Raw genomic sequence first — 25,263 nt, forward strand, 5'->3', positions numbered from 1 at the left:
TCTCGTTTAATTTCTTCATTTTTCCCTTATCATGACATTTTCCTTCATTTAGTCTTGCCAGTTCTCAATCCAACATTTTTATTATCTCTTGGTTGTAATTTTTTATACTAACAGACAAGGTTGAAAATTTTTGTATATTGAAGGCTGGATTTCTTGATTACTTTTATTCGCTTGTTGTACTTGTTAGTCATTTGTCCCCTTAGCTTTAGCAAACGGAAAATTTACATATTCAAATCAATTATTCATACGCAAAATATGAAAAGAAATACTAAATTGTGTTTTTTTTTTCATAATGAAAATGAATAAACATATCAAAGACCTTTGTCTTGTTCTTTAACAAGTATACCCATAATACTCAATTGAAATCATCAACAAAAATCATAAAAGTACTAACATCCAGAAATACTAGAATTTTGACATGGACCCCATACATTAGAATGAATTAAATAAAATGGAGAATAACTCCCACAATCAACTTTACCAGAATAAGAAGAACGGTGATATTTCCCAACTAACATGATTCACACTCGAACGACAAGATGATGGAAGGAAAAAGTTTATGAACCTTCTTTGTAGATAGATACTCTAGTCACAGGTGCCTATCATAAGCAAAGGGAGAAGTAGCGAGAGCAATAGGACAACCACATGGATGTATATCAAGATAGTAAAGTCCACCCAACTCATAACCCGTACCAATCGTCTTCTTTGATAGCAAACCCTGAAAGACAAATAAGAAGAAAAAAGGTTATAGAGCAATTCAATTGAGGTGTGAGTTTACTAATAGACAACAAACTCATAGGAAAATTAGGAATATAATAAACAAATGATAATGAAGTAGAAGGAGAAGCATGATCAACACCTTCTCCAATTACCTCAGACTACTACTCATCACAAGAACTACAAAGATAATTAATGAGGAATGACCAAAAGAAGAGAAGATGGATTTATTATCTGTCATATAGTTGAGGCGCATGAATCTAGGAGCCAACTAGGGAAAGGAGTAACATGAAGGACGATAGTACCTGTATGGACAAAAGACGTATGTGCAGTAGATGATGTGTCTGACTGTGATGAAAGACCAACTACCTTTGAGGTAGAGGACCCACTTCCATTTTCCAACAAGTTTCAACAACTCATCCACAAAGTTACGATTGTCATGAGAATTCATCGACCCTGATGCTACACTATTGTTAGCCCAAGCCTACTTACCACAATGACGAAATGTGGCTGATCTCGCCATAGGTATAACATGTCATTATCACGATTATCTCTACCACTACCACTACCTCGACCCCTATTGCAACCACCATTTCCTCTTTCTTGAGAAGATTCTTGTCAACCAACTATAATTGAAGAAGAATATAAAACACTATCATCTTGAGAAGGAACCAAAGGGATAGAAGCACCAAATAACTTCATTGGATAATATCTGAGCATGAACACTCTCATACTTTGGGTGCAAACCATGTAAAAACCTTGCCTCATCAAGCACTATATGTTGTTTTCTCAATTGAGCATCATTAGTAGTATGAGGATGACAAACTTGAAGTTCCTTTAATAGACTATTCAAATTCACCAAGATACTCACACTTTGTTTGTTCCCATTGACAGTAGATAATTTGGACTAGATATCACAAATCTTAGACAAATTATTTTCATGAGAATAGATCATCTTCAACACATCCCAAATCTCCTTAGTAGTTACAAAATAAATGACTTGATTTTGAATAGTGAAGGCAATAGTGAAGGCAATACTGTTAAGTAACTTGGTCATGATTGTAGCATTATCCTTCTTCCATATTTTTAAAACATTGGATTATGGATTAACTATTAGGACTTAATCTTTCTCATACGCTTCAAGAATAATTCACATTGCTTGTGACTATTCCAACAAAATTTTGTTATCTGATTTAGTAGTAGTGATTTTAAAATGAATAAGTTTATCCTCTACACTATCCTATTTACCACTAGATACAATCTCAATGGAGCTAGAAGAATCTGCCATCATGAAGAAATGATGATCAATCACCAAGGTTGATTGCTTAATCACACAACCAATGATTGATCAATGACCAATCATACACCAACTTTTTTTTATTGATCACATGCTAAAACCATTCCCTAGCTGATCGATCAATGACCAATCATACACCAAAAACTCCATACACCAACTTTTTTTTATTGATCACACGCTAAAACCATTCCCTGGCTGATCGATCAATCACAATGATCAATCAATGTTCATCAAATGATAGATCAATGCTCCTTAAATTATCGATCATTTATAAAATCGACAACTTCAATTTTTCCAAAATGACTCTAAAAACTTTCGTTTCTTTCGTATCTAACTTAAACATCTCTTGTCTTGTTCATGATGCTCTCTTTAGAGCACAACCTTTGCATACACCAAGCCCAAATTCCAACAAAAATGAAATAAAACAAAAGAAAAGAAAAAACTCTACAAACTTATCCACCTCGGCCAATAAAAGTGGCAGTCTTTAAAAAACAACACTAATCTCTATATAATATTTGTCTAGTGGAGCAAATGAAATTCATCTAAAATGCTTTCTCTAGATCAAACCTGTTTTGGTACCCTGTAGAAATCAAGAATTAAAGATTTGAACAATTGAGACGAAATTATGAAAAGAGAAAGCTAACTGCCATTCTCTCATTGGAGATGAAAAAATACCCTAACGTGTCTCTTATTCACACTAAGATTATAGGATACGTAGATTTACTAAAATACCATTCTCTTATATAATTACTTACATTAATAATACCTTGCATACATTCGGTTTCAAATGTCAAAAATCTACAACAGGAGGAAACAATTGCCTTTTCTCCCCTTTCTTTTTGCCCTATTAGTTTATGTTATATACTCATAATCTCAACCCTTTGAATTTCTCTTAACGCTTTGGAAATGGGAACGGAGTTACTGAGGAGAATATGGAAGCATTATGAATATGTGAAAGAAAGATATTCCAAAAACATACTCATCGTCCTCTTTTGATATGCACAGAAAAGAAAGATATTCGAAACTCATCGTCCCCTTTTTATATACACAGAACATAAATGAATGTTTAGGTGTTTCAAGAACTAAGCACAAAAGATAAAAAGGAGAAGAATATAAATAGGAAGAAGTTGTGCCTAGATAATTTACACAGAAGATCTCTACAGTAAATTGATATGTAACTATATGATTTTCTTGAGAAATATCAGGAGATAAAATAGATTCTAAGTGGGGGCTAGGGGTGGCTTTGAACCGAACCGGCTCGCGAGCGGCTCTAGCTCGGCTCGGTTCCGGCTCAGTTCAATTCGGTATACCTGGATCTCAAGCCGAGTTTGAGATCCAGGATCAGCTCGTTTAAATTAACAAGAGGAGCTCGACCGAGTCAAGGTACGACTCGAAAGCTCACGAGCCGACTCGTCAATTTAACGAGTGGTGGGGGATCGGGGGATTTGGGGGATTCGGGACCGGGACTAAGAACTAGAGTGTCGAGCGGAGAGGGAGCGAGGGGGGGGGGGGAATTCTTCCTCGCCTCATCACCGCCGAGCCTTCCCGTTCGCCAACGATAACTATGCGCAGTTGCAGAGAGGGAGAATCTGTTGTTAAGCTAAGATGGTTTACTGCCCCGATTCCAAAAGTCTATTCGGGATGACTGACTGGGACAAAAGGGTACAACTCCCGAACGCCACTTGGATTTCTCTGGCGCCCGAGAAGGCCAACACTCCAACGTCATCCCTAGTTGAGGAGGGGGAGAGCCGGATGAAGAATATTTTGCGGACAGCCAGGAAAGTGGCGTTCGTCTTGGTGGCCGACGTTGGCCTTGTAGTTTTGGGCATGTTGCTGATAATGGGAGCATCTACTTAGGAGGAGGAGGAGGAGAAAATGATGAAGAGACCTGGCGAAATGGGTCATATATCCAAAAGGGAATTCAAAAATAACCCTCGTGGTTATTTCCATGACCATCGTGAGAGGATGAAAGTCGCCCGTTCTTTGGGTTGAACACTCTTGTGTAACTCCTCCTGTCCAAGCCGAGCTTATCCTTTTGTGTGTTTTCTTAATTAAGTTGCTTACTATGCAATAGAGATGGTTGAATAGTTAACACTTTTCTGTGAATCCCACATCTTTTTTTCCTCAAGTCATATAACCAAATCGATTTTGCTTCATCTGTAATACTTTTAGCATGAGGGAATTTTCATAGTAATTTTGTGTTTAATATTTTATTTGATTAAAAATTTATCTATAAGTATAGTAATATATTAGATTAATTATTAATTTTTATTTATTTCCCTAGAATAGGAAACAAGAGTTCCATTTAACTTTCCTAAGAAAATTTTAAAATATTTCTTGTAATTTTCTAGTAAGTCACTAATAGTAATAGGATTTTATTTAAAAGTTTTTTTTAAATACGTATCCTAGGAAAAATATTTCTAGTTTTTCCTAGAATATAAATTTTCAACCAGGGGCACTAAGGAGGCTATATAAATTTATGGCCAGATTCAAAAATTACAAAATAAACTAAACAACATTTGGGATAAGAAAGATTAATATTGGTGCGTTCTAATCCATTATCGAAATTCAATCCCGAACCTCCCCTATCATTCTTTTATAAAATGTATGCATATTTTATTCAGAGTATTAAATGTAGGTTAAACTCGAACTCGGCTACAGCTCGAGCTTGAACTCGGTTAAAATTATAAGGCTCGAGCTCGATACCAATTTTAGGTTCGAGGCTACGGTCGGCTCGAGCTAGAGTTTGAAATATTTAAATCAAGCTCGGCTCGAACATAGGAAGGTTTGTGCTCAGGTCAATTCGATGCCACCCTTATGCCCAATTTTAAGTAGAGGTCATGCCCAATTTTATGTAAAATGTATGGCCGATTTTATGTACAATTTATTTAACATGTATTTTTCGAAAAGTTTTAAATGTATGTTGGAGCTGGAACTTGAGACATGTATTTTTTAAAAAGTTTTAAATGAATGTTGAAGATCGAACTCGGCTCAAACTCGGTTAAAATTATTGGACTCGAGCTCATAATAATTTTAGGCTCGAGGATATTATTGACATTGTAAACATCTTTCTACAACTATAAATATAATCCAATGGGCATAGGGAAGAGCATTCTAGCTCTAGCCTCTTGGCTCAAATTTGTCCCTTGCTCCTCTCTCCTTTCCTCTTCTTTCTCTCCCTTGATTTCTTCTCCTTCTCTCTCTCTCTCTCTCTCTCTCTCTCTCTCTCTCTCTCTCTCTCTCTCTCCCATGATATATTGAATGTTGTTTCATTAAGGATAGTTTGAGAATTTTACACTTGTATTACGGTTACCCTAGTTTTCTCTTTATATTTGGGGGCGCCATTGTTAGGGTTATCATCGAGAATTTTGAGTTGAGGGAGAGAAAGGCTATTTATCTTGTAAACTACTTCATCATTATAATGAATTATTGCAGCAGCGAAAGACAGGACGTAGTCTCACCTTGACGCAAACATGTATAAATCTTGTGTTCTCATGCTTGATTATTTCTTCTTATGGGATTATTATTTCTCTCGTTAGTATTGAATTAGGGCATCTAATTCCTAACATGTTACATATGTTGTACACATGTTATACTCATGTTATGCTCGTAGTCAATTATTTGTCATCTTAATTATCAATTGTCTATGTTTCTCATTGTATATTATATTTAATGATTGTATTATACTTATATTCTTTTGTTATTTGATGTCTTGATTATCAATTTTTTATATTTATAAGTGAATAATATTATCCATGTTATGATTGAATTAAGCACAAACTATTGTTAATTTTGTGACATGGTTGAGCGCAATCTCCTATCGTTCTCTATTGTCTATATCCCCACATCAATCTAAAACACAAGTGACACATCAACAACAGACATATAATGTTTAAAAAGAAAATCCAAGGCATAGCCCCATGGTGCCACCCTTGGCTCCAATAGAGAAAACTTCTCACTTCAAGGACACCATTGCATAGAACTCTAAATATAATTCAATTAAAAAATATTCACCATCAAACACAATACAAATTAAAAACAATCTATGTGCCTAATCAATTAAATTACACCATATCAAGCTTAATTACTTAAAAATATTATTATCTCTCACCCTCTCCTCTCTCCCTCTCACCTCTTCTTATCTCTCCCACTTTTTTCAATCTCTCCCTCTCTCTTTGGTTACCTCTCCCTCTCTCCCACTTTCTCTCTCTCCCTCTTCCCCTCTCTCCCTCTTTCTCCCTCTCTCTTGGCAAGGAGTTGATCACTTCATCAAATTTAAGCCCCTCATATAGTTCCTCATTTATCTTTTCTAGGGTGATCTTCTATGGGCTAAGTCTATGATTGGGAAGGAAAATTCTTCTCCTTTCTCTCTCTACCAAAAAGAGAATCAATTACGTCTCTAGTGACTTGTCCGACCAGGTATGTGGGATTGGATGATTCTTTCTCAGGGCCTGTCAAAGGGACTCACCCATAATAAGTGTGAGGCTCATAGACTGCTCTCATCTCTTGAATCTCCAAGAGAGGTTCAACTTAGGATATGACAATGTAAATACGCGTTTCCTGACATTCTTGATTCTCTGCTTGCCCTAGCCCAAAGAATGGGATCTGCTATCACCTACGCCCAATGAAAGGGATTTATTTCTTGTTTGCTGTCTCCCCATGTGATCAAAAGTGTAGAAAAGGTTTTGCAGATTGATGAGGAACACGAATCCTGACATCGTTTCACCGCAGACGAAGATCTATCTATCTATACAATGAAAAGCTAATCGTTCTAAGTTGTGTTTTGCCTTAATTTGCTTGTCCATGGAGATGATTTGAATATGCCGAAAGCAATGAGACCTTGAGAATTTCTCAAGTGAACTTTATATGAGTATTAGAATACATCAAATTTCAACACTTTGACAGAAAAATCAACGCCCCACATCTTTCAGTATCGGGAAGCTCTCTCTATCTGTTTCTAACTACGAAAGATAATGTCTTTGCTGGATTTTCTTGGTTCGCTTTTGTAAGATGTTGTGGAAGCTGCTTATCTATCTATCTCTGCAAGTAACAGAAACGGTGATGGTTAGGATACTTCACCGTTTCTTTTGTCCGTCTGGCTTATCTGATCAAAGAAACTAATAAAAGACTGTAGCTCGACTGTCTCGTGTTTTCAAGATGATTCTGAAACCTTGTAAGAATTCAGAGTCATGCTGGATAGCCACAGGCCGGGGGAAAGTTGCTGCACGAGAGTAGGGAGCAAGTTCAATAAATCGTTAGTAAAATACTAGAGAAAAATAATGTGTCTTACATCTGACTTCTTCTGAATGTCTTTAGCTCTTTTGTTTGGCCTTTTAGACGGTCTGGACCCAATCATAGCTAAGAAGTCTTCCTCAATCTCCTCCTTGGTTAGAGAAATCGTAATCTTTGGTATCTCTGGTTTCTCCTTCACTTCGTATTCTGGGGGTTTGAGACCTCTCAACCTAAAAGATTTCGGTCGAGTCTCTGTAGCCGGAAGAAGATGAAGACGATCATTGACACTCGGCAGCTCTCTTTCTTCGCTCTTCTGAGGTTCTTTCGCCGCGGATGGATTCCTCGGTTTCTTGTCCAACTTCTTCACTACGTTTGCTTTAGCTGGTGACAAGGCATCTATCATTAGCTTCCGTTTTCCTTTGTCGGACGCCATGGATTCTTTGATTGCTATGGTTCTTCTGGTTGAACGAAGCGATGACAGAAGGGGTGGTGTCCTGTGGGAGAGAAGATGGTAATGGAGATCAGAAGTAATTGGAGCTCAAGTAAGAGAGTTGAAGGACTGCACTGTTCGATTACTCTCCAGAGTCCTAATTCAAATATACTCTGAGTTTCCAATTTCGTAATCAACATGCCACGTCAACGAAAAACCACATCAGTCCTCCACGTCAGTTTACCTATTTTCTTTTCATGATTGATTTAGGTTCTTTTGTAATTAAAAATATTTAAAAAATATTAATTTTTTTGTTTTAAAAAATTTTACACATTTTATTTCATTACCTTCAATTAAATTAAATAAAAAATAAAAAATTACAATTAATAATTTTTTTAAATTTTTTAATTTAATTAATAAATTAATGTAATTATTTTATTTAAGATCTTATTTAAATTAATACATAATTAGTTTTTAAAATTCTAATTTGTTGGTACAAATTTTCTACCTTCTTTTTTATAATAAAAAATATAAATTCGTATATTAATTTATTAAAAAAATTTATTCATACCACTTTAAAATCTTTTATAATCGATTTATAATATTTTTAAATAAAAATTTTGTTTGAAATTTTATTTTAGATTTTTAAAATCTAATTTATTGGTATACGTTTAATAACCTTATATTTAAAAATATTTTAAAAAATAATTTGTTTTTTAAAATTCATTTTTTATACATTTAAATATTTTTAAAATTTATTGAAAATAAATATTTTACTTTTTTCAAAATTTAAAAATATAAAAAATAATTAAATTATTAAAAAATCATTAAAATATTTGAAAAATAGTTAATAAATAAATATTTTAAAAATATAATATTTTTTAAATATTTTAAAATTTTAAAATATGTAAAATTTTAATTTTAAAATTTTTTAAAATCTTTTTCTTGTTTTGAAATAAAAACCGGAGCCTCGTATTCAAAAAATAGTAAAAAATCCAATGGACAACGTGCCAATATAGTTTTCAACTTTCAATAGTAACTAGTACCCTTCTTAAATTTTTAGCACCTAAGCTATGTTAAGAGAGAAATTATTTTTTGAATTAAATTAGAAATAAAATTATGTAATAAATAAACATTTTTATAAAATTAAATTTTGAAATAAACAATCCAAGAGTTTGCATGAGTACATATTATATAGTTCATACTTGATTATTTTGAATGGGGCAAAGAAACCCAAATATTGTAGGACATTGAAATGTGCATTACAAACTCTTAAACAAGTATCCACGTCTTAGGCTGAAGATCCTTGACCAATAACATTTTAATGTTAACAAACACTTCAACTTAATTTTGTGTTTCTTGCAAGAATTTTTAAACAACCAATTTCAAATGCATAGACATCGATATCATCAAATGGTCAACCAAAGGGTAATGGTCAAACAAAAGATCTATACATAAGCCACACAAAAAGCAGTAATGGTTGAACAAATGGGAGTGTTCGAAAAATATGCATTTTTTTTTTTAGAGGGGCGTGGTGCGATTCAAACTCGCGACCTGACGCACCTAATGTAAACAGAATAATGTAGGGTCTACTCCCAATCTTTCTCTTATTTATAATGTATAGAGTAAAAAAAAGTCTAAACTGCCCTTTAGGCTACAAAATTGCACATATAATTTTCTAAAGTATAATTTACATTATATGAGTTGTGTAAAAATAACATAGTTCCTCCTAACTTTCAAGACTCCCCCTCAAGCTTGGGAGTATGCATAAAACAATCCAATCTTGGAACTTGCTTTAAAGAACTTAGTTCCTTTCATTACCTTGGTGAAGAGTGCTACAACTTGGTTTTTTGGATGCACACAAATAGGGGTGGCATCGAGTTGAACCAAACTCGAACTTGTGTAGATTTGAGCTTGGCTTGACCTTAAAAATTCAAACTCAAGTTGGAGCTCAAAAATTTTAAATGAGTTCAAGCTCGAGCTCGAGCCGGGCTCGAACTCAACATACATTTAAAACTACAAAAATACATAAATACAAAAATAAATAAAAATAATATGGTTATGAGCTTAGTACCATTAAATTATAAGTTATCACATAGGAGCAAACACCTCCATCAATAGTGTTTATTCTATTAGTAAGCTACAACATTCGATGTTGAGAGACCCAAAAGAGTTGAATGACCAATCATCTTTGAGGTATGAGGTAAATAAGAGCAACCATGAACCCACTGAAGAGGGAATTGAACAGAGCAATTAGAGTAAAAGGTATTTCTGTAAAAAAAAATCTATGCTAACAAGTCGGGCTTGGAAATATCTAATTTGGCTTGTTATACTTAACAATCCTTATTTCAAGTTTGAGCTCGATCCAAGATCAAGGAAAACCTGAACTGAACCGAGCCTCTTTCTAGCAAGCTCGAACAGTTTGCGAGCCGGTTTGCCTTAGTGCTACCCCTACACATAAAGTTAAGTAATTCTTAGAAGAAGTGGTAATCAACTTCTATATGTTTGGTCCTCTCACAAAATACTAGGTTATTTTTAATGAAGATAGTGGCTTGATTATTACTGTCCATAGGTATTGTTAGTGAGACACACACACAAAATTCAAACAATAGAGAACGTACCCAAATCAACTCTTAGGTAATATGAGGTGTTGCTCTTGTTAGCAGATTTCCTCCTACAAATACATGGAATCCACTAGTAGATTCCTATCATGCTTTGAGCCAGCAAAATTAGCACCAGAATATCCATGTATCTTTGTAAACCCATAACTTCTGCGGTTATGGCGGTTGTTACCACTTCTTTGCCCTTTCATCGCCAATCAAGACCATCCACACTGGCATTCGTGCTTGCAGGCAAGAGCCCGCATGAACTTTACAGCTGTTGAAATTTCCCAACTCTTGGCTCTAGCGCGGTGGCGAGAACGAGCTTCGGAGTTTAGTCTCTCTCCCGATAGTAAAAACTGAACTGAAAATGCCCTCGCTTTTCTAGCAAAGCAGATTATGGTTCTGTAAATTCTAGTTTTTTTCCTGAAAATGTTCTGTTGTTCTTGGAAATGACAGTGAAAGTTTAAGACTTTTCGAAGGTGAAAGTGGTTACTTTCGCCGCAAAGCAGATCCAAAGTGGAAATATCCATTGCCCCCCGAGGAAGGTTTACTCCGTTTATAGAAAAGCAAATCCATCATTAGAGCATCCTCCTGTAGGAACGAGTGAATGCCTGCGTCTGAAGCTACATAAAACTCTCGCTACAGGAAGGTGCAAGCTGGTAGATAAAAAGGTGAATCCCCTTTGCGGAAATGGAAAAGGCATGGAAAAAATTGTGCAGCTCTTCTATCTCAATTAGAAATTCTTGGCAGTTGGCATCCATGAAAGTCCCAGATTCTCAAATGATAGAAAGATCGACAACTATATGAATCGTCTACATGCCTAATTTTCGGTGTCATTGATTGCACGGCATGAAATCCTCCAGCTTCAAAATATTCTCATCTGGGTAATCCAGCAAAAGAAGCAATTACTCGGCAGATTTCGTGGTCGTCTTGCAAGGAATTTCTTCAGCCTGGATTTACCGGAGAGGATCGAATTCATGAACAAAAATGGTCTGTAATGATCACAGAAATGCTCTTTTAGTGGATTAAACTGAAAAACAAGCACTACATATTGTAAGGAAAAAAATAAAAAAAAGCCGTGTAGAGTGTGGATATCCCTCCATCAAAAGATACTTTGGATTTCATTGACCAAAAGAGTGATGCTGAACATGTTATCTCTCTCGCTTTCTTTTCTGATGGTCGGCTACGGATGGATATTCCAATCAAAGGGCTCAATTATATATGGTGTAGCCATCCATGGGAAAGCTCCTTTGGTTCTCAATATTCCAGACTAACGCCGACCCTTTTCTCCTGCCCATACCATTAGAGATATGACAAGGACCTGAGAAAGCAGGGAGAGAGGGAAAGAGCCCTTTTACTGTGCTTCTCCCCCTCCCTGAGCTCTCTTGATTCCTTGCATGTCCCACTGTCAACGTCTTTTGTCTTTTCAAAACATTCCCTTCGCTCTTGTACATATGAATACCACCCACTGATTCCCCATTCACTGTCCTCTCAATCCTCCTCCCAGAAGCAGACTCGATTCATTCGCTCCTCCCCATTAATACCCTTCACGGTTACTCCATCGATCATTTTTTTTCTCCACGTTTATTCTGATTCTTTCAGACCTCATGGTTCCTGAATTAGAGGTATTTCTTCGATAGCTTTTCTGGTTCTGTACATTTACAATCTAATGCTCCTTGATAGGTCCGTCATGGAAAGAGTTTTCTTTCGTTTTTGATGTTGAGGTTGTTCTATTGGGAATTAAAGCTCCTTACTAACCCATTTTGGTTTCTTTTCTTTGGGGCGTTCGTTATTCCGAAAATGCAGAAGCCTCGGGTAACGGAGATACAGGTCCGAATGGACTGTAATGGCTGCGTGCAGAAGATCAAGAGAGCGTTAAATGGGATCAACGGTAACCACTCATCATTCTCCGTGCTTCTTCTGCAGCTTCTCAATGTTCAGGATAATGTATATTCTATCGCAAGCTTTCTAAATTGCCGCCGCTTCTATCGTCTCCAGGTATATACGATGTCTACTTCGATTTTCCGAAACAGAAGCTGACAGTAGTGGGGTGGGCTGATCCGGAGAAGATCATCAAAGCCATAAAGAAGACAAGAAAGATTGCCACCATATGCTCCCACAGTGAACCGGCTGAGCCTCCGCCCCCGGCACCCACCCCACCACCCGAGGCCAATCCTCCCCCTCCAGAAGCCACAAATCCACCACCACCCCAAGAAGCCGCCCCACCACCAGCGGAACCCACCAAAGAGTCACCTCCTCCACAACCGTCCGAGACTCCAGCGCCGGAGGTACCCCCACAGACAGAACCCCCAAGCCAACCAGTGAATCCACCAGAACCAAAACCAGCACCCAGAGACGTCGAAGAGATCCACATAATCCACCACCACCCCCACAACTACGGCGTCTACAACGAACACTGGAGCACTACCCACCCAGGCAGCAGCCATGGGTTCCAGCACGAAGCTCCTTTCTACCAAGTGACTCACAGCTACAACACCCACAGGCCATCGCCCTACGTGACGGAATACGAACACCGCCGGACACCGCCAAGGACCGTAAGGTACGGGAGGCCGGAACAATACTACGTGGAGGATTACCAAGTCCGCGGAAATGGGAACGGCGACGGCAGCAACATAACGTCAATATTCAGCGACGAGAACCCAAATGCCTGCAGAATATCTTAAGGTGAAACGGTGAGGTTGGAGGAAGAGAGGAGGCCCGTTCTTGTGTTAGAATCTGAGGAGAGTCTTAGGAAGAATGTTGTTATGCTAATGACTGATGCTAGATAATAATAATAATAAGCATAAATCATGACTAGTAAACAAATAAGATGTAGTGGTATGGAGAATGAGATGCTTGGCTTGTAGACGTGGGAGAATCGATCCTGCGTTCCACTATGAAGAATCTCCTCTAAAGCTGTTCTGTTCCGTGACCGGAAGTTTCTTGACCTCTCGTTTTGTGGCATTTTTAGATAGTTCAAAGGCCAAATCTTAAAAAGAGAGACTTCCGTAATGGAAAGATGAGAGAGAGAGAGACAGAGAGAGCCTTGTCTTTCGCTGGCTTTCATTGTCTGAGGAAAGTAAGTCGTGGTACTCAAAAACACTTTCGTCTGAGGTTCCTCCATCAAAACCAAGTAACATTCAACCCTTAACCAGCTCTTTCAGATGAAACATTTACTATTAACTTGCATATGGAATTTGCAAGAATGAGGAAAAGATCCACGAACCATCAATGCACCTGATATAAAATACCTACGTCAACCCTCTTGTTCAGCAGAATTCTGTCCAGTGATCATTTTTAACGAAGGGTTGATCATCCTCCTGGCATTTTTACTTCATCGACAACCTCCACCTCTAGATTTCAGGATAATTGATATTCCAGACAGTAGACAACAACAAAAATCCACATCATATCAATCTTTTTCCTTGACTAACAACTTGATAAATCAAAACTACTAGAGGCACGCAATCAACCACAAAAAAGAAAAAAAAAAATTGAAACCATCTACAATCAAGCATGCAAACAAAAGAGATGCTCAGGCATCATGATGGGTCCTATCTAGGCTGAAGGACAAGACAAAGTGTAAGTTTTAGTAAGAAGAAAAGAAGAAGAACTGCTGAAAGACAACAGACAGAAGGGATGACAAACAGGTCGTCCTATTTCAGTGACAAGTGAACTGCTCTTATGGTTATTTCATGAAGTAGTTGGACTTGAACATTTGATCTAAAACAGAATGCTTCATTATTTCAATAGATGCACAATTTTTGGAACAAGTATGGCTAATTCACCAACTGCACATGGAGAATGCCTTCTTTCCGAATCCCAACCAATCTACTGGAAATGGACAGACAGTTCCACATTAATCACCACAGCCCCTGCTTGAAAGCCTATTACACATGCACAAAAAGCAACATACAGATAAGCAACAATCGCTACATTATAGTGGACTGTAACTTGGGTACTGAACGTTTTAAGCAGTTAATTGCTGTTCTCATTTGGCTTGACAGATTGGCTTGCTTTCCTGCTATCTTTTGAAGAATTCCTGCAACAGCCCCAGAAACAGAGTAAAACGACTCCTATAGACCATCTTTTGCTGTCAAAAATAAGACTTGGACTTGGTGTCTTAGGCTAGAGTCTTAACTGAAATGGCCTTAATTAAGTCACAAAACCTCCCTAGACATTGAATAAAAAGTCACTTTGTAATATACTCCGTCACTAGAGTCAAATGGCTCAAACTGGAAATAACATGAATGAATGCATTTGCCAAAAGAATAATAAAGACACGCAAAAGGAAAATAGTATATGAGAAATAGAAAAGTACCTTCTGTAACTGAATGCTACAAATCACCATCATCGCTCAAGCTTTGTGACATGTCATCCTCTTCTTCCCCATAAACGAATTCATCAACCTCTTCTTCTTCTTCTTCTTCTTCTTCTTCTTCTTCATCTTTATCTTCAATTTCATCCACCTCAGAATCACCAGATACTGCTTGTACTATTTGCTGCCCAGCCTTATCAATCTATGAATAATGAGACAGACCATCTAAGATTCACCAGAAATATAATTCCATAAAGTCATTAGCTGAGTTCAGCTTGAAAATTTAATTAACCTGAGCCCTTACTAGCTGAAGCCTTCCTGATAATTTTAGAAGAGGTTGAAAAGCAGCACCTTTAGATGTCATCATCTAAAAGAGAAATATACATCAAAGGGGCCATGGGAGGAAGATTGATATAAGAGAGAAAACACATGTAACTCCACCGCAATGATGATTTGTTAAATTATACCTCAAACAACGCATCAACTAATTGTGAAGAAGACTCCTGAGATAGGATAGTGTGACTATGTTTTACCAATATAATGCATATCAATGGCAGAACATCCTCTCCACGTGCAGACCTGCTACAAAGAGACTTCTTCAGAAACAATAAAATGCACTAACCTTAGGGAAAAGCATTTTGAAGGAAAGAAAGTTGTCTTTCTCCACTTTCTCTTTAAATCACAGCAGAGGTTAATGAGTAAACATTACTATTGCTCAGACACATTATTAATCTTTGACCAAAAAGTGGCTGCAAAAATAAAAGATCTGAGAAATATCAGAGCATGGCTAACCTTGATTTCCACATTGCAACCAGGGCCTTAAGAAGCTTGCATGCATCAGTACCTCTCATACATGAGATAGTTGACTTCATCTGATTTACAAGACAGCATGATTAAATCTTAAAGAAAGAGACAAGTTTGATTGCTTGAGGTAAGAACAAAAAAAGTCAACTGATCAAAGATAAAGTACTTCATATTTGACTACGTTGCATCCAATCTATTCAGATTTGCTATTTTCTAATGCAATAAACCTTTTTGGGGGCAAGATTAGCCTCAATCAGTAATCGGGCATCATTTGCAGTAGTAGAATTTGGAGCACTGCCATTGGGTGTCCTCCTTTGTCTTTCTCTACTTGAGTCATCTTTCTTGTCAAGGATACCTAATGACTGCAACCTATCCTCCATGCTCACAGAGTCCTCTTCAACTTTCTCGTGGTCATCTGCATTGTCAACGCAAAAAAAACTCTAAACCAGTCCTGGACATCATAAGATACCAAACTGAAATATTGTTTCACACACCTTCAACCTTCAGCATCCTGGTTTTTTCTTTGCCATGAACCCTAACATCAACCATAACCTCATCAACGTCAGCACTTGTATTCTGCATACTCTGTTTTCTCTTTTTGTCATTAAAATTATAGAGCTTTGGAATAGGAAGTGTATTTGCACGGTCCAAAGCAATTACTGCTCAAGCACAAACACACTAGTTAGCTTCACCAAAACAATCAATCTTAACATTTCAGTTATAAGAAATTATAATCACTTTACAATAAGAAAATATCTGCATGTTACATACCTTCAGTCTGAAAAAACTGAACTTTCTGGTCATCAAAAGTTTGATGCTTGGGCAAAAGGAGGCCATCCTGGGAGCTGCTCAAGACTATGTCCTTGCCATATTGCAGATGGAGTTTCTCAAATTTTGGTTTGATTAAGGAACCATAAGCAACAAAAATTTCTTCATCAGCAGGTTTTGCAATGTCTTGCAATCTTCCAGCAAATATTTTAGGTAATGAAGCATTGTGACCCTTTAATATGGGGCCCTCAAAAGACAAAGAGATCTTCGTAGGCCTTGTCTTGCATAATTCTTCGATGTTCCTCCAAACCAAACATAAGAAATACCCAACTCAGTAATAGTCAGAACAAACAACCCTACATCAGAATCCTCACTTTCAGTTCCTTTTGTATCGAGAGAAACAGCAGGATGATCCATTGAAAGGACACAGCAGGCATGCTGTTTCTTTCCACCATCTATTTTCCAAACAGCAACATATCTTTCCCCAACTGCAGATGATAGGATGTACTTCCCATCTCCCATGAAGCTCATACAACGAACAGAGGCCTATAAGAATATAAATAGAAACAATAAAACAGAAGAAAATAACAACTATGAAAATATAAGACAAATCAAACATGTGATTTGGTTGATATTCTGCATACGTAAAAGGTAAAATAAGAAAAGTACAAACAAAATTATAAAAATCATCATATATAAAAAGAGCCGTGTAGGCCAAAACAGGAAAACCGTACCATCAGATGATGTTATATCAACAAACTCAGTCTGCAGTTGACCTTTCAATGCATCCCAAATCTGCACAGAAATGCCATAATGAAAATAAGACATACACATGCTGCTATGTTCGAATACAATTACTTGGAGATGCAAAAAACCGTTGCAAGAAGCAAGATATTTTCCCAAAGAAAGAGAAAAGTGCATGTAGCAGGAACATGTGACTTACCTTGATCCGACCATCTCCTGATGTAATGGCACAGAAGTCCAATGAAGGACTGAATGATGTTAAAATGTCTCTAATATTTGATGAATCCATAATCCTGTCATGTAACAAAAACTCATACAACTGATGAAAATCTAAGTAACTAAATTCTTGATTTTTTTATAAAGACAAGAGAAAGATGCAAACAGACAATTTTATGCTGGTCATAAACTATAAAAAAATCAAAAAAAGAAAGAAAGAACCAGGCAAATGTATCTGAGATATAGCCTCAGAAACATTTACCAAGTTACAAGTATATTGGGGAATGATCACATAGTTTGGAAGTAAAGTTTCAATTGCATGCAGTAAGGTATAAAATCTGGCTTCTCCTAGTTTTTGTTAGCTTCTGACCATTATACTGCCCAGCCAAGAGGGGATGCATTGGTAACGGCACCAAAACGGCGATTCCAAAGAGGTATTGGCAGCCCCAAGTCATTAAAATGCCCACCCAGGGGCAACAGCACCTTTAGACGGCTCATAAACACGAAATAGGGATGAGCCTACCTTATCCTTTATTGAAATTAGCCTTATTTATTTCTTAGCAAATTAAGCAATTTGAGAATCTTCGCCACCAAAAGGGCACTCCCAGTGGGCCTGACTCATGTGCATAATTCAATACCCTTCAATATTGTCGAGGGCTCACAAATCCGTAATTATTAATAACATAAGATCTCCAAAGGTAATGTGCATTTGAAGGAATTAAACATAGACAGGGCCATTGGCGACTTAAACACTTGAGTTCAAATAAAAGGAGAGTAACAAGTACAGAAACTGCTGAACGATCGTGGCATGCAAAAATTTTCAGGAATACCAGCCGTAAGATAATTTTATTTTGCATTTTAGACTACGTTAACCATCCACCTACTTTACAAGTGCATGATTTCCATTCCGTGGAGTACAATTGTACAAGCTGCAAGATGACTCAGCTAACAGAGGGAAAGAAAGCAAGTGACATGTCCCGATGCGAACAAGATGAGAATTTGAGTCTCCCCACTGTAGAAAGCGAGAAAGAGTTCAGCCGGGAGGGGAGTGGAGCAAGCAAGAGAGAGCGAAAGAGGTATTGATGATGAGAAAGAGAGCGTATAGCTTTACACTAGCGAAGAGAAGAGAGAGAGTCCAACAGATGAAACTCCCAGTGACGGAGAAAGAGAAGAGCTCGGTAAAATTTTCTTTTCCCTCGCTCCCATACCAGCCAAGGCTGATATGCGTATTACTCCAGAAGACGAAAACATGTTTTTTTTCTTCAGAATTCATATAAATGCATCATAAAAACACGAAAATAACTAAACTATTATTCGATTTCGAGTAGCAGCCTCTACAACCTAATTCATACAGCAAGACTTATACCTGTTGCGTCCAAGCGTGGATTAAAAAATGGAGGGAAGAGTATAAGCTTATTCGGATAGCAGAGGTTTAGGGTTTTAAGAAGACAACGACCCCTTCTCAAATGCCCAATATAACCCTATGTTATTAATGACTGGCGCCCATAAGAAAGGATAGTTTTGGAATTATATCAAGGGGTGGTTTCGAACCGAGTTGGCTCGGTTCGATTCGGTATCCCTGTATCTCGAGCCGAGTTCGAGATTCGGGATCGGCTCGTTTGAGTTAACGAGTCGAGCTCAACCAAATCAAAGTTCGGCTCGAAAGCTCGCGAGCCGACTCGTTAACGGGCAAGTCGCGGGATCGGGATCGGGATCGGGAGTGAGAGCGGGGAGGGGGAACGCTAAGCCCCTCCCGTCCGCCGCTCTGGCCATCTTTGTCGCTGTCAACAACTCCTCACTGGCCACGCCTCCCTTTCCCTCCGATTTCTTCGCCTCCTCTGTTTCCATCGTCGTCGCCTCCGTCACCGACAACAAGTCCTCGCCGGTGCCGCGTCTTCTTGTCGACAAAAAATCAGAGTCGATTTCTCAGAGAGAGTTACCTAAGTTCGGAGAAATAATTTCTCCACCCCCCTTTTTCAATAAATATTGAAAAGACATTTTTACTAGAAATATCGGGACCATTAGTGCCTCACGTTTTTTGGAAATATTTTTTTAATTAAAAATTCTTATTAAAAAATTATATAATTTTCTAAGTAAGATTTTTTTGCCAAGATGGTCTAGAAAACCGTATAGAAAAATTTTGATTAAGTATTTGACAATTGATGCTATAATACTTTTAGCATAAGGCAATTTTCATAGCAATTTTGTGTTTGACATTTTATTTAATTAAAAATTTATCGATAAGTATAGTAATATATTAGATTGATTATTAATTTTTATTTATTTCTCTAGAAGAAGCAATAAGAGGTCCATTTAACTTTCCTAAAAAAAATATATATATTTCTTGTAATTTTCTAGTAAATCTCTAATAGTAATAGGATTTTATTTAAAGGTTTTTTTGGAAATGTGTATCCTAGGAAAAACATTTATAGTTTTTCCTATAATATAAATTTTCAATTAGGGGCACTAAGGAGGCCATAGTAAATTTATGGCCAGATTGAAAATTTACAAAATAAGCTAGACAATATTTGGGGTAAAAAAGATTAATATTGGTGGGTTCTAATCCATTGTCGAGATTCAATCCCGAACCACCCCTATCATTCTTTTTTTTTTAAATGTATGCATAATTTTATAGATATTTTATGTAGAGTATTAAATGTAGGTTTACCTCAAACTCGAACTTGGTTAAAATTATTAGGCTCGAGCTCGATTACAATTTTAGGCTCTAGGCCAGGTCGGCTCGAGTTCGAGTTCGAAATCTTTAAATCAAGCTCGGCTCGAACATAAGAAGGTTCAGACTCAGCTGGATTCGAGGCCACCCTTATGCTCAATTTTAAGTAGAGGTCATGCCCAATTTTATGTAGAGGTCATGCCTAATTTTGTGTAAAATGTATGCCCAATTTTATATACAATTTATTTGACATATATTTTTTGAAATTTTTTAAATGTATGTTGGAGCTGGAACTCAGTTAAAATTATTGGGCTCGAGCTCGATAACAATTTTAGGCACAAAGGTCGGCTCGAGCTCGAGTTCAAAATATTTTAATCATGCTCGGATCGAACATAGGCAGGTTCGGGCTCAGCTCGGCTCGATGCCACCCCTAAGTCAAAGACCCCGTCTCACAAATCCTTCTCACTTCTCTTTCCTTTGCCTTCTTCGTTGTGCGTAGAAAAAAAGCAACGCACTTCACTGTCTTTAGCTTTTTTTTTTTTGTGTCCATTTTATTGAAGGTATTTTCTTCTGGACATAAATAAAAGTAATTTTTTATAAGTTTTCTAAAGATGGGGTTAGCTGTTAAGTAATAGTCTCACATAGATTAGTAAAAAGAAATATATTGAGTTTATTAGTTGGGAAAGAGGCTTCTTAAGAAGCTAGTCATTTTGGGATTGGTTTTGTACCCATAATCCCACATGGATTAGTGAGAAGAAATATGTTGAGTTTATTAGTAGGTAAAGAGGTTTCCTAAGAAAGTTAATCATTATTTTGGGATGGTTTTTGGACCCAATTTCGCATTATCCTCTAATATGTAAAAAATAATAAGAAAGAAGGTTGATAGAGAAAATAGAGGAGTCAATTGAGTAAGAATATAAGACCGGGGAATTTCACACGCGCCAACTTTTATTTACAGTTGAAGGTTAATTGGGTTGAGTACAATTTATAATATTAACCATACTTTAAGTAAAAATATATAATTCTCTATATCCCATATTCTGTATTCTTTTACATGAAATTTGGTCCATAGACATAATTTGACATGTTAAACAAGATTATATCAAGAAATATAAATAATGATAAGGTAAAATGACAGAAATACCATTATTCTTGTTTTTCAACACTTCCCCTCAAACTGGAGAGTATATGTCAAACAATTCCAACTTGCAGAAGTTCAGGAACTCATGTTTTCCCAGTGCTATAGTTAGGATATCACTGAGTTGATCACCAGACTTAATATATGGAATAGTTACCTCTTTCCTCATTAGGGGAGGTTAGTCCACAATGAACTTGAAATGAAGTGAATAATTCAATTCATCTTAAATGAATTCATTCAACTTCAATTCATCCTTGGGTATTAGTGTAGACAAGTTCAAGTGTACTAGAAAACAAATTTCAGTGTTAGTGCCCCTAAATGAAAAGTATGATATAAACAAGAGAATGAGTAACATTTTATAATATACTTAAATAGAACATATACCTAAACAGTTAATTAACCAAAATAAACATGGTAACTATAGTTATAAGTGATTTAACATGTAGTATTAGAATATATTAATATCCTAATTAATGAAAAAATACATTATATTACTTAATGATTATAGTTTATTATAAATTAATACAATAATTACGTGTGACTAGAATAAATTATTATAAATAAATAAATATAAATAAAAAATAACATAAGCAAATATAATAAATAAATAAATTATTTTTTAATAACATAAGATATGTTTTAACATTAAAAACCACTAATTTAATACAATAATTAAAAAATTAATATAATAAATATATATATATATATTTATCAATAACATAATATATATTTTTATGTATTATTAATTAATAATATATTGTCACAAAATTTAAAACCATTTGTTTAATTAATATAGCAACGGGATAATTAAACTAAAACAATTTATCAAATATTTATTTTAACAATATTTTAATTATGACTATTAAATCACTAATTTAATATAGTAATTATAAAATGAATATATTAAATAAATAAAAATAATTATTTTATAAATAAAAAATATAAATTATTATTTTTATTACTATGGTTTAATTTTTCCTATTAGGAAAAATTAAATCATCGTCTTCCTCACGGCGCGCATCATCTTCCTCAGTGGCGGGAGACTACGGCGGGCCAGCAGGCAACGATGACAGAGGCGGCGAGCCAACGGGCAATGGAGTCAGAGGCGTCACTCCGATGGTACATCGAGAGAGAGAAGAAGGAGGCCAAGAGAGAAGAGACGCCGGGAGCCCGAGAAGCTCGGCCTCCTGTGCTCTGCGACGGAGGTTGAAAGGAAGGCCGACAGGGGGGGGAGTTACGCTCATCCCACGCTTCAAGTGATTGATTCGAAAAACAGGTTTGAATCTAAATTCCCCGTTTTTTGCCTGAGCGAATGAATTGACATAATTCGCTTGAAGTGGAATTCATTTCACACTAACCCCTTAATCTAATAAACTAAGTAATGGGGGAGCAATTCATCTCACTTCATTTTGGACTAACCCCCCTTACTGCATCTCGAATGAAGTGACAATTTACCTCATATGTTTTTTTTCACTCATGAAAAAATGAATTTTTTACGATGAAGATTGTTGTCTGGTTATGACAATACATAGTCATGAGATCCTTATGATTGATGCCAAATTCTTAAACAAAAGGCTTTATCCACATTAGCTCACTAATAGTGTGGATCATTGCTCTATATTCAGCTTCTGCATTGGATTGAACAACAATATTATGCATTTTACTTTTTCAAATAATCAGATTTTCTCCCAAAAATACACAGTATCTAACGGTTGATTTTCTATCAAACTTAGAGCTTGCATAGTCAATATCAGAGAAAGCTTCAATCCTTAAGTGATTATTAGGTTTGAAACGAGACCTTTTCCTAGTGCTCCCTTTAGATATTTCAAGATTCTTTGTGCAACTCTAGATGAATCTTATGTAGATGCTTCATGAATTGGCTCACTACACTTATAATAAATGAAATATCTAGTCTAGTAATTGTAGCATAGATAAGTTTGCCTACTAGCCTTCGATACATTGTTTTATCTTTCAGTTCGGGACTTTGATCATCATGAAGATCAAGTCCTACCTCCATAGGTGTATCTGCAAGTTTAGCCCCCAAAAGATCATATTCTTGAAGCATATCAGTAATATAGTTGTTTATTCCCTACTTCTCGCTACCTCAATACCTATAAAATATTTCAGCTGACTTATATCCTTAATCTGGAAGTGATTTGCTAAATGGGATTTAATTGTTACAATACATAATTTGTCACTCCCAGATAGGATGATATCATCTACATATACCAATAAGATAATAATTTAAGATGATCATTTCAGAATAAATAATGAGTGATCACAATGGTTTTTAAGAAATCCCATGGATATAACCATTTGATAAAATTTGCAAACCAAACTCGCAGACTTTAAGCCATAAAGAGTCTTCTTGAGTCTACCTTATGTATCTCTCCCTAAGAAACATACCATGGAGGTTGCTCAAAATAGACTTTTTCTTCAAAGTCACAATATAAGAAGGTACTAGTTGAAACAGATACCAACTTTGATGGATTGCAATAGAAATAAGCATACGAACAGAGGACAAGAGAGCAGCCGAAGAAAAGCTTCAAAAACATCCACCTCAAATATTTATGTATACCATTTGGCAACAAGACGAGCCTCATACTGTTCAAACGATCAATCTGAGTTATATTTAATAGTATAGACCCCATTGACGCCCAACTAATCCATCTAGAGGTAAGCCACATAACTCCCAAGTCCCTATATCAGTTAATTCCATCTCAACATCCATGACATTTTTTCAATGAGGTTGCAACAAGGTCTCCTACATTGTAGAAGGAATAGTACAAGTGGAGATGCACAAAGCAAACTTATGATAGTAATCAGACAAGGAATCAAATAAAACAAAATGAGATAAAGGATGGTAGGTTCCGTTACAAACACATTTCCGAAAAGCAATAGGAAGGTACAAATCACTTACCTTAGGATCAAGAGACGATGAAGAATCATGGTCGGATGTGAGAGGGGGTCTGGATTAGAATGAGATGGTTGTTGTCAGCGTTGCTATACCTGTAGTGGTTTTTTAGTAGGAGTATCTCGTGAGGTTGGAGCACATTTATCAACTAGAAGAGGAATAACCGGACTACTTACAAAGGGTTCAAGTGGAACCAACTTAGATTTAGCCCGATTATGCGAGTTAAAGGGGGTTGTGAGTGCAGATCCTTTTGAAATCAACCTCAAAGAATGTAACATTGATAGATATAAATATTTTTTTCATAGATGGACAATAACATTTGCACCCTTTTTGTGTTCGAAAATACCCAAAAAATACACACTTGATAAACCGTGGAGACAACTTATCCTTTGATTGATAAAATACATATGCAAAACATCCACACCTAAAGACCCGAGGTGACTCTGGAAACAAAGGTGCAATAGGTAAAATAATTTGAATAGGATTCTTGCCATCAAGAGCAGTAAACGACATTCTATTTATCAAAAAGCATGTAGTAAAAACAACATCACCCCAATAAATTTTAGGTACATCCATGTGAATCAACATAGTGCGAGCTACCTCAAGTAAATGACTATTCTTACACTCAGTAACTCTATTTTGAGTAAACACACAAGAAGTCTGATGAATGATTTGTTTATTCATTTTGGGTTGTCCTCTGCTTAATTACTTTGAAGAAGTTTCATAACTTAAACTAGTCAAATTTTGTGAAGAATTGACAATCTTCAACTATTTGAATTGATAACAAAGTAAGTCCCGAGTTTTTTTTTTGGGAAATAAAGGACAAGTTTTGGCCGGGAAAAGTTACATCATTCTGACTATGCTTTTTGTTTTAGGCTAGTAGTCTCTGAGTGGGATTTGTTGTGAGTGAAAAGCCTTACATTTGTTTGGGCTTGGGAAGGAATCTCGTGAGGTTAGCTAGTCATTTTGGGAGGAACCCGAAACTAAGGCAACCATTAAAAATAGAAGAGAGAAAATATACCCAAAATTAGGGAGAATGAAGGTATAAATGATTAGCAGGATTTTCATTCTCTCTGAATCTGTTATTTAAAGGAAGAAGATGAGGGTGAAGAAAGACATGGTGTAGCAGACTTATAAGGAGATGACAAAGATAAAGAAGAAGAGGAAGAAGTTCCTGTAACTCTTGGTTTTGTCCAAAAGCCAAAAAATCCACTCTTTCTTTTACGATAACTATTTCCAAGCATTGTTTCGTCAGGATGAGGAAAGCCATTAACAGCAACACCCATTACCCAATTCAGGTTTCAGTGTGATCTTTCCAGTTATGCTCTTAACTTTGACCATACCACCCTAAGGTTCATTCCACAAAAACGGAATCAAAGCCGTACGTTTCCTTTATGTGCTATTTGTTGAG

At 36.3% G+C, this 25,263-nt stretch overlaps 2 protein-coding genes and 1 pseudogene across 2 annotated transcripts; 1 reads left to right on the forward strand and 2 right to left on the reverse strand.

Moving 5' to 3' along the window:
• Positions 1-7,166: 7,166 nt before the first annotated feature.
• LOC137959613 (uncharacterized) lies at positions 7,167-7,679 on the reverse strand. Its single transcript, XM_068806970.1, has 2 exons — positions 7,305-7,679; positions 7,167-7,235 (listed from the first exon to the last, which is right to left on the reverse strand). Exons 1-2 carry the CDS (start codon positions 7,677-7,679, stop codon positions 7,167-7,169), a joined length of 444 nt encoding a protein of 147 aa, XP_068663071.1.
• A 4,083-nt stretch (positions 7,680-11,762) lies between these two features.
• LOC137960326 (uncharacterized) lies at positions 11,763-13,236 on the forward strand. Its single transcript, XM_068807918.1, has 3 exons — positions 11,763-11,904; positions 12,086-12,170; positions 12,278-13,236. The coding sequence occupies exons 1-3, from the start codon at positions 11,887-11,889 to the stop codon at positions 12,961-12,963; spliced, it is 789 nt and encodes a 262-aa protein (XP_068664019.1). The 5' UTR covers positions 11,763-11,886; the 3' UTR covers positions 12,964-13,236.
• Positions 13,237-13,586: 350 nt separating this feature from the next.
• LOC137959614 (uncharacterized) lies at positions 13,587-17,202 on the reverse strand (annotated as a pseudogene).
• Between the last annotated feature and the right edge of the window lie 8,061 nt (positions 17,203-25,263).

The sequence above is a fragment of the Aristolochia californica genome, unplaced genomic scaffold (genome assembly GCF_029961685.1).
Source record: "Aristolochia californica isolate CCGP_79_NKW_82.1479 unplaced genomic scaffold, dmAriCali1.0.hap1 SCAF_3, whole genome shotgun sequence".
Classification (NCBI taxonomy): domain Eukaryota; kingdom Viridiplantae; phylum Streptophyta; class Magnoliopsida; order Piperales; family Aristolochiaceae; genus Aristolochia; species Aristolochia californica.

Excerpts from the sequence above, each read along its gene's own strand:
- LOC137959613 (XM_068806970.1), bottom strand. The coding sequence starts at position 7,679 with ATGGCGTCCGACAAAGGAAAACGGAAGCTAATGATAGATGCCTTGTCA. Across the intron at positions 7,236-7,304 it reads ACATTCAGAAGAAGTCAGAT|CAACTTTCCCCCGGCCTGTG; the intron begins GTAAGACACATT and ends ACTCTCGTGCAG.
- LOC137960326 (XM_068807918.1), top strand. Across the intron at positions 12,171-12,277 it reads AGCGTTAAATGGGATCAACG|GTATATACGATGTCTACTTC; the intron begins GTAACCACTCAT and ends TATCGTCTCCAG.